This window comes from Phycodurus eques, chromosome 10, assembly GCF_024500275.1.
Source record: "Phycodurus eques isolate BA_2022a chromosome 10, UOR_Pequ_1.1, whole genome shotgun sequence".
NCBI lineage: Eukaryota > Metazoa > Chordata > Actinopteri > Syngnathiformes > Syngnathidae > Phycodurus > Phycodurus eques.
The window spans coordinates 8,797,975-8,810,707 of record NC_084534.1 but is presented as its reverse complement, the minus strand read 5'-3'; the positions used below and the strand labels follow the sequence as shown (position 1 = coordinate 8,810,707).

Here is a 12,733-nt window from a genome sequence, read left to right as displayed (position 1 = left end):
CTATTGCACACAACCCGCAGTCCGGGTTTTCATGTGGGGGGCGGAATTAAAAAGTGCAGCATACAAGTTACGCGAGACTTAAATGAGACACATATTCAACGAACGACAGGAAACATAAACACTCATGATCAATGTTATGTTAATCCCTATCATTGATGATCATTAAGGATGAATGCCTTTATTACGGCAACAGCTCAACAGTTTATGCCGCAATACATGCTGGGAACACACGGCTTCCCAGTTCTGCTGCATGCAAAATGAGGTAACTCTCTCCGTGACGTCAACCAAAATCCCACGATGCAATGAAAATTGTGGTAAATTACTGTAACGTCACATTAGTATTTTACTGTAAAGTATTTGATCGATTACTGTAGTATTTACAGGAATGACTAACAGTGTAGAACCAGATAATTGTGTACCATCATTGTGTATCATGATCAGTATAATAATGACAATGATCAGTTTTAATAATAATAATAATTCATAATAATAATAATAGTTCATAATAATAAATAATGCTGATTCTAAAAGCATAAATAGACCCACCAAAACTAAATTCTCATTATAGACCTATCATCCATTTTAGTTTACATTTTCATAATATCATTGATCACAAAGGGAAATGTGCACCTTAACTTCAGCTGGTGCTGAAAGCTTAGGGGGTGTAAATCTTTATTATTCCTATTATTTTTTTAATATCGGTTTAGATAAATGAACCATTTTGTGGGGGGAAAAAATGACATATTGGAGCTATTTACAGTATCTAATCCATCCATTTATTTTCTATACCACCTGTCCTCATTTGGTTCTATACCATCTGATTTTGGGCAAGAGGCAGGCAAACCCTGGACTGGTCGTCAGCCAATCGCTGGACACATACAAACAACCATTCTCACTCACATTATGGGACATCCTGTGGGTCAGGATGGGGGTCATCCTGTGCTGGCCCGCAAGGGGGTTCAATCCGTTCCGCAGAATGAATTTAAAAGAGAAAGAACTTGGGGTTTGGGATCATTTTGATGATTATTATGCTCATGCAGAAAATGGAGAGAAAATAATTTCTAGATCTTCATGAATTGTTTTAATTTAAGTGCAATACTATCTTTTTTAGTTCCAAATACTTGTGACTGGGAATTTTGTGCCTTTAAATACAATCACTGTGATGAGGAATTCAACATACATGCAGATGATAAAATTGAAGCAAACATTTCTTCTGAAGCGGCACGGTGGGCAACTGGTTACAGCGTCTGCCTCACAGTTCTGAGGATTGGGGTTCAATCCCTGTGTGGAGTTTGCATGTTCTCCCCGTGCCTGCTTGGGTTTTCTCCGAGCACTCCGGTTTCCTCCCACATCCCCAAAACATGCATGTTAGGTTAATTGACAATTCTAAATTGCCCGTAGGTGAATGTGAGTGTGAATGGTTGTTTGTTTGTATGTGCCCTGCGATTGGCTGGCAACCAGTTCAGGGTGTACCCCGCCTCCTGCCTGATGATAGCTGGGATAGGCTCCAGCACGCCCGTGACCCTCGTGAGGAGAAGCGGCTTAGAAAATGGATGGATGGATGGATTTCTTCTGAAATCTTAGGTTGTTTTATAAAATCATAAAGTATAAATAGGTACCAGATTTGTATTAAAACAGGAAAACATTTATTAAATGTGCTATGATTTTACTGGCCCAGCCCGCTTGATTAGGCTGCATGTGGCTCCTGACCTATAAATGAGTTTGACACCACTGTTGTCGTTGCTGAATTGTGACTTTAGTGTCAGACACTTCTCCATCATGCATAAAATGTCATGCAGTTTTGTTTTTGATTAAGACCTTTCTGATGGGACAGAATAGGTCACTAATTTAATTTGGGGAATTGATGTGTGCAGGCAGTGTGTGCGTTGTTAACTTTGCAAATGTGCTCTCAGAGTGCCAGCAGATAATGCTGTTGAGATGTAGGGCACACAGATATGTTTGTGGCCGAGGTGGGATTGTGTCATTGCATGTCAATGAGCCCCTGTGTCACTCGTGTGAATTGAGTGCACGGAAAAACACAGATAGAGACATCTCACATAGTGAGAAGTGTGATGTTGCTGGAGGGTTTATTTAAGCAAGAATGGTCTGCGCATAGTTTGTGCATCACTTTTTGTTTAGTGTGTGTTGGTGTGTGTGTGTGTTTGTGTGTGTGTTTGTATGTGTGTGTGTGTGTGTGTGTGACAGAGAGACAGAGAGAATAAGTGTTCTTATTGCTGCCAACATCCAGTAAACTCCCACCATCCCAAGGCTGAAATTGCACACCGATGTCTTCTCATGATGATTTAGTAAGATTTCATACAAAACCAAATTCTGTTCAATGAATTTGGTTTTGTATGAGTGCTTTCCCCCCCCCCCCAAGAGCGGGGCTTCTTGGGGGAAAAAAAAAATCTCATTAATGCATGGTTTTAAAAAAAGGTAAGCCCTAACCAATTGTCGATTTTTGTGGGAAAACTTTGTGTGGTGTTGCCAATTTAGATACAGAAGAATACGGAAGAAAGTCCAGTATGTACTTTTCTCTAAACACAGACCCATACGTCTTCCAGCTATCTTTCCCCCCTTTCTTGTGCCACTTCCAGCTAAAAACCATTTTATGACATTACCTCTACATTCACTTTTGTGTTGTATTTTTTGGGGAACTCTGTCATGACATAACACATTTTCTAGCGCCCCATCATAAATACATACGTGGCCTTGACCAAATCCAAGGTCTAAACACGACTGGGTCCACATAATAACTGATGTTCACCCACATACACAGACACACACACGCAACACACATACAGTTTTATTGCACTCTTTTAATGAGTGTATCATCGAACAAACCTGATAAAAATGCAAGCCATGGCCCTGACGTTAAAAGAGAATAAGAAATGAGCTACGGTGCTTCCATGCAGCATGCCTAATCACTCAGCCACACAACATACAGTACACATCTCGCGTATTTCCACAGAATGCACAGGAATGGAGCATATGCAAGCCCTATCTAGAACATCCTATCTAGATCATCAATCTAGAACATAGAAATATGTAAATACTGTACATGTCAATGTAGAGAAAAAGCTTCAGCTTCCCGTCATAAATGGGACAGCTCCTCTGCTAAAAGCAGAGCGGGAGGGACTCTGTAAAAGAAGCCATTCAATTTCTGTACGTGTATTTTATCTTACACTTGTTATCATCAACTCATTTTCTTACACGCTTTCACCCTTACCTCTCTCTCTCTCTCTCTCTCTCTCTCTCTCTCCCTCCCCTTCTATGCCGACACTGTCATGCTGTTCAGAATTTGTACCACTCCTTTCCTCTCTCTCACTGCTGGTGTCACTTATCAATATGACACTGAAACACTACCACATTTTATATTCACCCAGAGCTGCTGTGTCACTTTCCTGCTGATGATCATTTTTAAAAGAATACTTTGTACACACACATCTGTTCTTACCTTCAGGTCACGTTGTCCTTTTATTCTGTCTGACAGCAAGATTACACACAGACTACCAGTGGATTTACTGTAAATTACATGAGGTGTAAAGATGTATTGGGAGCACAGTGAACACGTGATCGGCACGTGTGGCTCACAGTTTTGAGGTTCTGGGTTGCAATCTCGGCTTGGCCTTCCTGTGTGAAGTTTTCATGTTGCCTGTGCTTTTGTGGTTTTTATCTTCCTCCCACATCCCCCAAAAAAGAACGTAAGTGTGAATAGTTAGTTATCTATATGTTCCCTGCGATTGATTGGCGTCCAGTCCAGCTGGGATAGGATGCAGCTCACCCGTGACCCTGATGAGGACAAGTGCTGACGAAAATGGAAGGATGAGCCCGGTACATTTTTTTTTATAACACTGTATGAAAGCCCACCTGTTCCTTTGTAGAAGCACAAATGCAAGAAATATCAACTAATACAAATACATTCCATCCTTTCCAAATGTATTTTTGGAGCGCATTTATAAACAACATGGTTGACCACAGTGCTGTACAATTCCTTTAAAACACAAAGGACATAATACTAAGTAACATCGCAGAAGATTAAAACAAGAAAACATAACATAAAACCAATAAAACAGTGAATACTATAGTAAGAAATAAGTATAACACGAAGCTTGCAACTCTTTATGCATGGTCAGGGAAGAAGAAATGGATTTCAAGAACCGATCTATCTATCTATCTACACCGAAATTTTTTTTTTGACTTAATTTGAACATGTACATCAGTTGCACATGACTAACGTGTCATACTGACATATATTATTTGCTTATTTGAAAGGAAAAGAGGGGATAATTACATCGGTTTACCACATTTTAATCACGTGCAATCTAAAATGAAGACCTTCCCCCCCCCCCAGTGTTCTAAATATGGACTGAAAAGTAACAAAAGGCCACCTGAGTGTCCCTGACGCTGTTATATTTGTCACCACTAGGGGTCAGTGGCACGACGTGGACTGCTCATGTTTGGTTGAAGCTGACACATCCCTCGTAAGGTCCCAAGCACTTGCAGCAGGCTGGGCTGAATTTGAATGAGGCATGATGAATAATGAAGGTTTGAAGAGGGGAGGGCATTTTGTTATTAATGCGAATCTGTTGTCTTTCATTCCGTTTGCTGAGTTAGTCCCTTTGTAAAGAGAGGTGTGTTGACACACACTTACAAGGGGGATGCTAATTTACCGTTTGAGTTTGCCACTCACTTGTATTTAGGGAGGATCTCTCCAGCCGACTACTGTCTCTCTGTTTGAATTTACCTTGCAAACAGGGTCTGTGCAAACGTGTGTGCATGTGTGTGTGTCCATGTCCAAATGTGAATGAGAGTTTCATCACCATCTGTGGGTCTTGGGGCCCTGCTGAACGATGGCTAGTCTATGTTTTGGATTATTTCAACTTTTTTTTTTTTTTTTTTTTAAATGAAAGATATGGACAATCACACGTCCATGTGTTTGTGGATGTACAGTATATGCAGTATACGCGTGTGCGGTATGTGCAAATGTGTATGACAGAAAGTGCCAAAGAGCCAAACCTTTATGTTGTCTCGAGTGGGGATCACATTGAGCCTGGGGGTAGGTGAACCTATTGTAAACAATGGATCTGAAAGAATCTAGACTTTCACATCTCTACATCTTTGTGTGCGTGCATGAGCGTGCAAGTGTGTGTGTGTGTGTGTGTGTGTGTGTGTGGTGTGTGTCTGTGTGTAGCTTAGTGCGTACCTTCATACAAGGCCATTCGAAGCTACTGAGCTACGCTGACCTCTCTGACCTTTGTGCTTGTTCGATTCAGGAGCAGGAAGAGAAGCGAGACAAGGAAGAAGAGGCGAGCTGAGGTGGGAATGGATGCGACCATGGCCTGCTGTTCGTAGAGAGGCTACTCAGTGGAATAGACAGATTAAAAAGGCAACCAGGTAAATAGAAAAGGACACAGTAAGATATAGAGCTCATGATTAAGCTTATCATATTGAGTGAAGCAATTGATTTTTTTAGTTTATAAAATGTTGGGCAATGCCTAAATCTTCCAGCAAAATATTGCAATCGATTGTCCGGATATGTCTTGTAGCTCAATTGGACAAGCAACCCATCCATCCATTTTCTGAGCCGCTTCTCCTCACTTGGGTCGCGGGCGTGCTGGAGCCAATCCCAGCTATCATCGGGCAGGAGGCGGGGTACACCCTGAACTGGTTGCCAGCCAATTGCAGGGCACATACAAACAAACAACCATTCGCACTCACATTCACACCTACGGGCAATTTGGAGTTGTCAGTCAACCTAGCATGCATGTTTTTGGGATGTGGGAGGAAACCGGAGTGCCCGGAGAAAACCCACGCAGGCACGGGGAGAACAGTAAATGTCCACACAGGCGGGGCCGGGGATTGAACCCCGGTCCTCAGAACTGTGAGGCAGACGCTCAAACCAGTTGTCCACCGTGCCGCTAATGTAATATAATATAATATAATATAATATAAAATGTTTCCTAAATTGTGAACACTTTGGTCATGATCGTCATCATGGCCCATAACTGGCTACTGCCAAACGGAAATTGGAAGTACGAATCGTAATGGACATAAAGAATGAGAGGACAGTGCAGCCATGGTTGTTTTATGGACAAGGATGTTGTGTTACAGTGTGTGCTGTGAAAGCTTCGCTGCCCTTCTCATTTTTCACCTTTGAGCTCCGCTAACTCACCCCTTACATTGTTGTTACTTGTTCAAAAAGCAATGTCCTCTGCTGTTTTTTTCTTCTGCCTTCAGGTTCTAATCTTTGCACATGGCCTTTTCGCCTTCTCGCTTCCTCCTCCATGCTATCCTTGTCCCTCGCTTTTCTCCTCCCTTCTCGCAGGATGAAACTGTGGGGGAGGTCAGCTTGGCCTTTGCAGGTGGCCTACCTTGTTGCCTTGGCGATGCTCTGCGTTGACCCTGTGGCTGCTGGCAACCGCAACCATCGGGGATCGACAGGTACACACCTTTCACGAATACCACAAGAGGTTAATTACACTGTCGGCGCAGAGGCTTGAGATGTTTCTTTAGGCTGAGCAACTCAGTCCTGATGGAGACGTGCTGAGGTTATCTCCCTGTCCCCCTCTCTTGACAGAATGTGAGCTAGGCTGCTGTTTCTCACTGCACATCACGAAACAAAAATGTCACAAAAAGTATATAAAGTGCACTGAAGTAATGTCAAGTCAATTTGATTTTTACTTGAGGACAGCACAGGCCCACGGGTCACAAAGATCAATGACACCCCCTTGTCTAAACCCTGCAACCCGGCAAGGAGAAACTTGAACAAAAAACAACAACAGGCACACAAGTTGAGAGCAACACTGCCGCCTAGCGGATGGAGGGACGGGCCTTCCCACACGTGACGTCTTGAAAACTGTGTTAGGTTTGTCTCAAAAATAAATGCATGTGCCAGGTGATCCACAAACACACCTTCAACAATTCCCAAGCAGAATTGAGTATTTACAAATGACAAGTCATGATAAATGCACACACAACATAAAAAAAAAAAAAAAAAGTGTAAATCGCGGTTATATTTGTGGATTTGAAAAATTTGTTTTGTCAATGTCGGCTATATTTGTGCCAATCATTTAAGACATCTTGGCCTGTATTGTACTGCAGTATGGGATTTGTAGTTCGTGTGTCATCAGCGTGTCAGATCGCACCATTAAAAAAAGATAGGTAGGGACTCGGAGGAGGTGGCGTTTCCCAGCATGCTTTTCTGTAGTTACGATTATCACGTTCGACTGTTATCATTGCCTCTTTAATGCGTTATTTATTTATTTATTTTTACAGGCATGGTGGTACAGTTGTGAATTTCTAGTCACTGAACCTGGCACCGAGAGTTCAAATTGGAAATGCTATTAATTACACTCGCACTTGTCACTTGAGTGACTGTATCAACACGTGATGCCATATGCACTTTAAGTGGACTATTTCCATACCATATATCAGCGAGCTGGGAGATCAACACACATGCTCTGGTGGTACCTACTGTAATAGAGTTACTGTAAATGTAAAGTAGAGATGTGTTTAATGTCTAAATTCTACACATTGGCTCTTAATCTTAAAGAACGTTTTCAGTTTTAAAATGTATTTCAGGTGCAATATATTTTAAGTCAGTCATTCATTTACTTTAAAAAAAAAAGTGTTATCGTTAAACACAGTGTAAATGTTCAAACTTACGTGATATTACAGTTGCTTAAAATATTCTTTGTTCTTCTGTTTATATTCTCTTATTATTAATGAGCACTTTCTTTGTTGGTCATCATGGTTGTACGTACATTGTTTGCAGTAAATAATAATGTTTGGACTATCAATCAATCCATCTTCTGTACTGCTTATCCTCTATAGGGTTGAAGGTGTGCTGGAGCCTTTCCCAGCTAACTTCGGATGAGAGGCAAGGCACACCCAGGACTGGTCGCCAGCCAATTGCAGGGAACATAAAGACAAACAACCATTCACACCTAGGGACAAAGTTGACTCTTTAATGCACCTAACATGCACGTTTTTGGAATAAACCCACACAAGCACGGGGAAAACATGCAAACGCTACACAGGAAGGCCAGAGCCAAGATTTGAACCCCCAACCTCAGAACTGTAAGGGAGATGTGTTAACCAGTCCGCCCAAATAAGTTAAATTGGATAATTTTCCACGGCATACCCGATGTGCCATTGCACGCGTTGGTAATCACTGATCTCGACAAGCCCTCCTTTTGGGCTTTGTTGCAAACACCGCTCCGCTCAATGATCGAGTCTGCCGTATAGATGCAAATGGAACTTTAGCCGTCAGGTGATGTCAACACCAATGTGTCAGCGTTGGTGAGATCTGATCTACTGAAAGTGCTTGGAGACATCCAACACTTCAGGGGTGCTGCTGACTTTTTTCAGTCCGCCCCTTAGCGCTCCTGATTGAGAATACCTCTCATGAGCCCATAACGTGTGATTTTAAGGGGCTCATTATTACCAGTGCTTACATTAATATGCACCACAGCCCCCTCCAGTCAAATAATTGCTTTAATTACTGCCACTCGTACTGTAAACGAAATCTATTCTCTATTCACTGTGCAAAAGACCAACATATTACACTTTTTGTCCGTCGCTTTGGGACATTTCTCAGATCAGAATTGAAATTCTTGAAACCACTTGTTCAATCTTCGCATTGTTGTGTGACGTGTGCACACCAAAAAAGCAGTTTCTCATTTCTTTGAACAAATTGAAAATGATCCGTCCATTTTCAACACCGCTTATCCTGGTTAGGGTCGCGGGGCGCTGGAGCCTTATCCTAGCCGACTAGTCGGGCGAAAGGCGGACGACATCCTGAACTGGTCGCCAGTCAGAAATTGCAAATGATTCTATACAATTATCCGCTGGGTCCAACATTGTCAATTGCTTATGTCATGTTGATCAAAATGTATTATAATGGGTCTCTGTAAAAAATAGACTCACTCCCCACATCATTTTTTTTCCCGCAAAAGTCTTTACATGTAAAATGGCTGAACAAGTCATAATACTGTATGTCAAGCATATTTCTATACCTTTCCATGAGACTTTCCATCAGACTTTATTCCCATGTGAATCTTGACTTTCTCTAATTAAGGGAAATTTCTGCAGCATTACATCAACCACTAATACACCGGTTTTCTGAAATAGCTCGTCGCATGTAATGTGGATGAGAATGTGTGGCCCACAAGCCGGGAAAGTCAGCAGGCCTAGGAAGACTGCACTGCAATTCCTACACCACTGCATTTACACTTTTTCCTAAGAAGACTATGTTCACATTTGTACTTTATTTTTTTGTTTGTTTGTTTGTTTGCTTTTCCTGTGTGCTATACAGTGCTGTCTTTTCCTTTCTGTATTGCAATGACATAGTCTGTCAAAAAAATTACAAGACAAACAGTAAAAGTGTCAACGTGAATCTTCTCCAGTCTCTTGCAATTAATTTCCAATTTACTGTACACTAAGCTGTAATTTACAATTTAGAATAATTGTCATCCAAATTTATAGGCGCAGTCTACATCAGAAGATTCCTAAAAAGTACAGTTATATACTGACAACATGACTAAGCAATTTGACTGTGTTATCCGTAAACAATGACACAAAGACTTGTCATCCTGATGACTGACATGTTGAACGATACAGATATTTACTTGTGAGAGCTGAACTAAGGATTCTGAGCAGGAAACTTGCTTTTGCAGGTAATCCACAGTTTTTGGATGCATTGTTTTGAGAAATGCACTTATGGTTTTTCAAATTTCGAGGATGAATGTCCAAAAGCGGGTATGGTGAGCGACTGGTTAGCACATCTGCCTCGCAGTTCTAAGGACCCGTGTTCAAATCCGGCCTCGCCTGTGTGGAGTTTGCATGTTCTCCCCGTGCCTGATTGGGTTTTCTCCGGGTATTCCGGTTTCCTCCCACATCCCAAAAACATGCATGATAGGTTGATTGAAAACTCTAAATTGCCTGTAGAAGTGAATGTGAGTGCGAATGGTTGTTTGTTTCTATCTGCGCTGCGATTGGCTGGCGACCTGTTCAGGGTGTTACCCGGCCTCTCGCCCGAAAACAACGGGGATAGGCTACCCTAGTGAGGGCAAGCGGTCCGTAAAATGGATGTCCAAAAGCAACTGAGAAGAATTGCAATAAATAAGTACAATGCTAATTGTTGAATCATAATTATTAAAGGTGCCGCCAGGGACAGTTGTGGCTTGTTGGCAACAACCTCTCGAGTCAACTCTTTCGCACACTTAATTATGATAATTTTCAGAATTATCTCTCAGTTTCTTTACTCCTGCCGTTTTGTTTGGCAAGGTGACCTTTATTTGGAGTCGAAATGCGCCCATCCTGCAGTCTGGGCAGTGAGTGATGGTATTAGTTTTCCTTTTGATCGAGAGGAGGCAGCATGCTTACGGCAGGGACACCACTAATTGCAGGCCTTGTGTATTGTGAAGGTCACGGGTGCCCACCCCCACCTTATTCGCCCTCTCAGTGGAACAAGATGACTTGGTCCCAAATCAACTGCTGCTTTTTAGAGAGTTTATTCTAATTGGTTGAGGTTTAAGGCTTGTTGGCTGTGAATATTAGCATCATACACAAAAACAGTTTCAGCCTAAAAAAAAAATAATTGGCTGTGTCCATGGTGATTTTTTGTTTCGATAGATATAACCATATGCTCATTTTTGGGGAAGATTTTAGGAGGCATTGTCATCAAAGGTTCTAACGTGTCCATAGGTGTGAGTATTAGTGCGTATGATTGTTTGTACCTTGCAATTGGCCAGTGGTCAGTCCAGGGTGGACCCCCGCCTCTTGCCCGAAATCTGCTGGGATAGGCGCCAACTCACCTGTGACCCTCGTGACAAGCGGTAAAGAAAATGGATAACTGAAATGGATGGTGAGCATTTGTTGGGTTCACATCACAGCTGAACTTCTCTTAGACACCACAGGGTGGCTCTAGAGGTAAACTTTATTGTGTTGTGCTGTGCTGTTTTAGCTCAGTCACATTTATAAGAGGCATTCTGTTATTTTATGAACAACATCGAGTGAAATTGAAATAAATGCAAGCTCGTCATGCAGACGTATTATGAGTCACCTTTCCTATACAAGGTTGGCAAGCGACAGCTTGTGAAAGCCACATACTGCATAATATGCTCCGTTTCTGACTGACGGTTGGTAAATTCAATGGCCCCACTTCAGCCATTGTCAAGTAAACAGCTTGCAAACAAATAGCCTTACAAGTTAACAGTTACAGAATACGAGACACCGAAAGGAGGCGGAAAGTAATGATTCTAAGGCCCACGATTGACAGGTGCTTCAGAAAACTGTATATTCGATATGCTGCAATTTCAAGTGGTGCGGCCTAAAGAGATTTTCTTTTTTCCCCTCGGGTCCTGAATCTCTGAGTTGAAGGACAAAATAAACATCTGTAGCGTGAATCTGTTGCTAGGTAATGTGCAATTGACTCATCCACTGGCAGCTGTTTTCAGAGCAGACAAATACTGTAGGTATGAACATAAGAAAAGAATTAAGTCAGAATTTGTAGTGGGACCGAACCCAAAACTCTTGAATTTGAAGTTTCATGCTCTGATTGAGTTAGCAGGTTATATACAGTAACTCAATTATTCAACATGTACATACAGTATATACAAATACATACTGTATAGAAATATACAATATACTGTTACTCCTACACAACTACGCCTCACTGACTTATTCTGGAGCCTTTCCCAGCTACTGTGTCTTCGGGAGAGAGGCGGGGTACACCCTGAACTGGTCGGCAGCCAATCGCAGGGCACGGATAAAACAAACGACCATTCGCACTCACATTCTCACCTACGGCCAAGTTAAAGTCTTCAATCATGTGGGAGGAAACCGGAGTACCCGGAGAAAACCCACGCAAGCACGGGGAGAACATGCAAAGTCCAGTCCTCAGAACTGTGAGGCAGACGTGCAAACCAGCCGTCCACCGTGCCATAATACTAAATATGCATTATTTATATTATTTTGTTAATTCACATACTCTAGAGTGCTACAAAAAAAATTGACAGAAACAAAAACAAAAACAAAGGACCATCAAAACGTGTAATATTTGTATTCATTAACAGTAGGTTCCCTCGCTTGTCTTTTCTCCTCTAAGATAATGAGTGAACTATGCATATACAGTACCTAACGCAGTTTGTTTGTGGAGCCTGCCCGATATGAACTTTTCATTTTGCGGTTTGCATTAACTATAAAATGTTGAAAATGCATCCAATTTGACTTCGTTTTTTTGACGCTCATTCTTTTCACCTTAGCTGCATCTCTCACTATATTCTCGCATGCTCTTGCCAGTTTGTGTGCTCACTGTGATGTTTTTCTGTAACCTCCCCCTTTCTCCTTCTGCTTACTGTGGACACACAGAAGTCACACATCTTGACCAATCACATGTCACAAATCACAATCAGGAACCGGCTCCTGTCGTTTGTTCGCAATAGACACCTCACTAGCATCAAAAGCCTGACTGGCCACCGCTTGTAGCTGAGCATACTTGCAGCCTACTAAAATGTATTATTGAAAAAAGATTGGTAATATCTGCAAGTATTTATAGAAGATTTGATAGTTGTACAGGGACGCTTAAAGGCAAGCACGGTGACCTCAAATGAAAATTAGCAAAATGTGAGATGAGGTCTGACCTGGGCCTGTTAGACGCCGATAACGTCAAGAGGATTGATGGCCTGCACAAGGGCGGGGTGAGGATGAGATGCTGCAAGTGTCAGTA

General features: G+C 42.0%; 1 protein-coding gene across 1 annotated transcript in view; it reads left to right on the top strand.

Annotated features, from left to right (window-relative positions):
- Positions 1–12,733, top strand: part of tafa4b (TAFA chemokine like family member 4b) — a 53,006-nt gene that overhangs the window by 15,197 nt on the left and 25,076 nt on the right. The window contains exons 2-3 of the mRNA XM_061687341.1: positions 5,277–5,397; positions 6,329–6,444. Coding sequence (XP_061543325.1) covers positions 5,330–5,397; positions 6,329–6,444 — 184 coding nt within the window. The 5' untranslated portion in view covers positions 5,277–5,329. The remainder of the gene's footprint in view (positions 1–5,276; positions 5,398–6,328; positions 6,445–12,733) is intronic.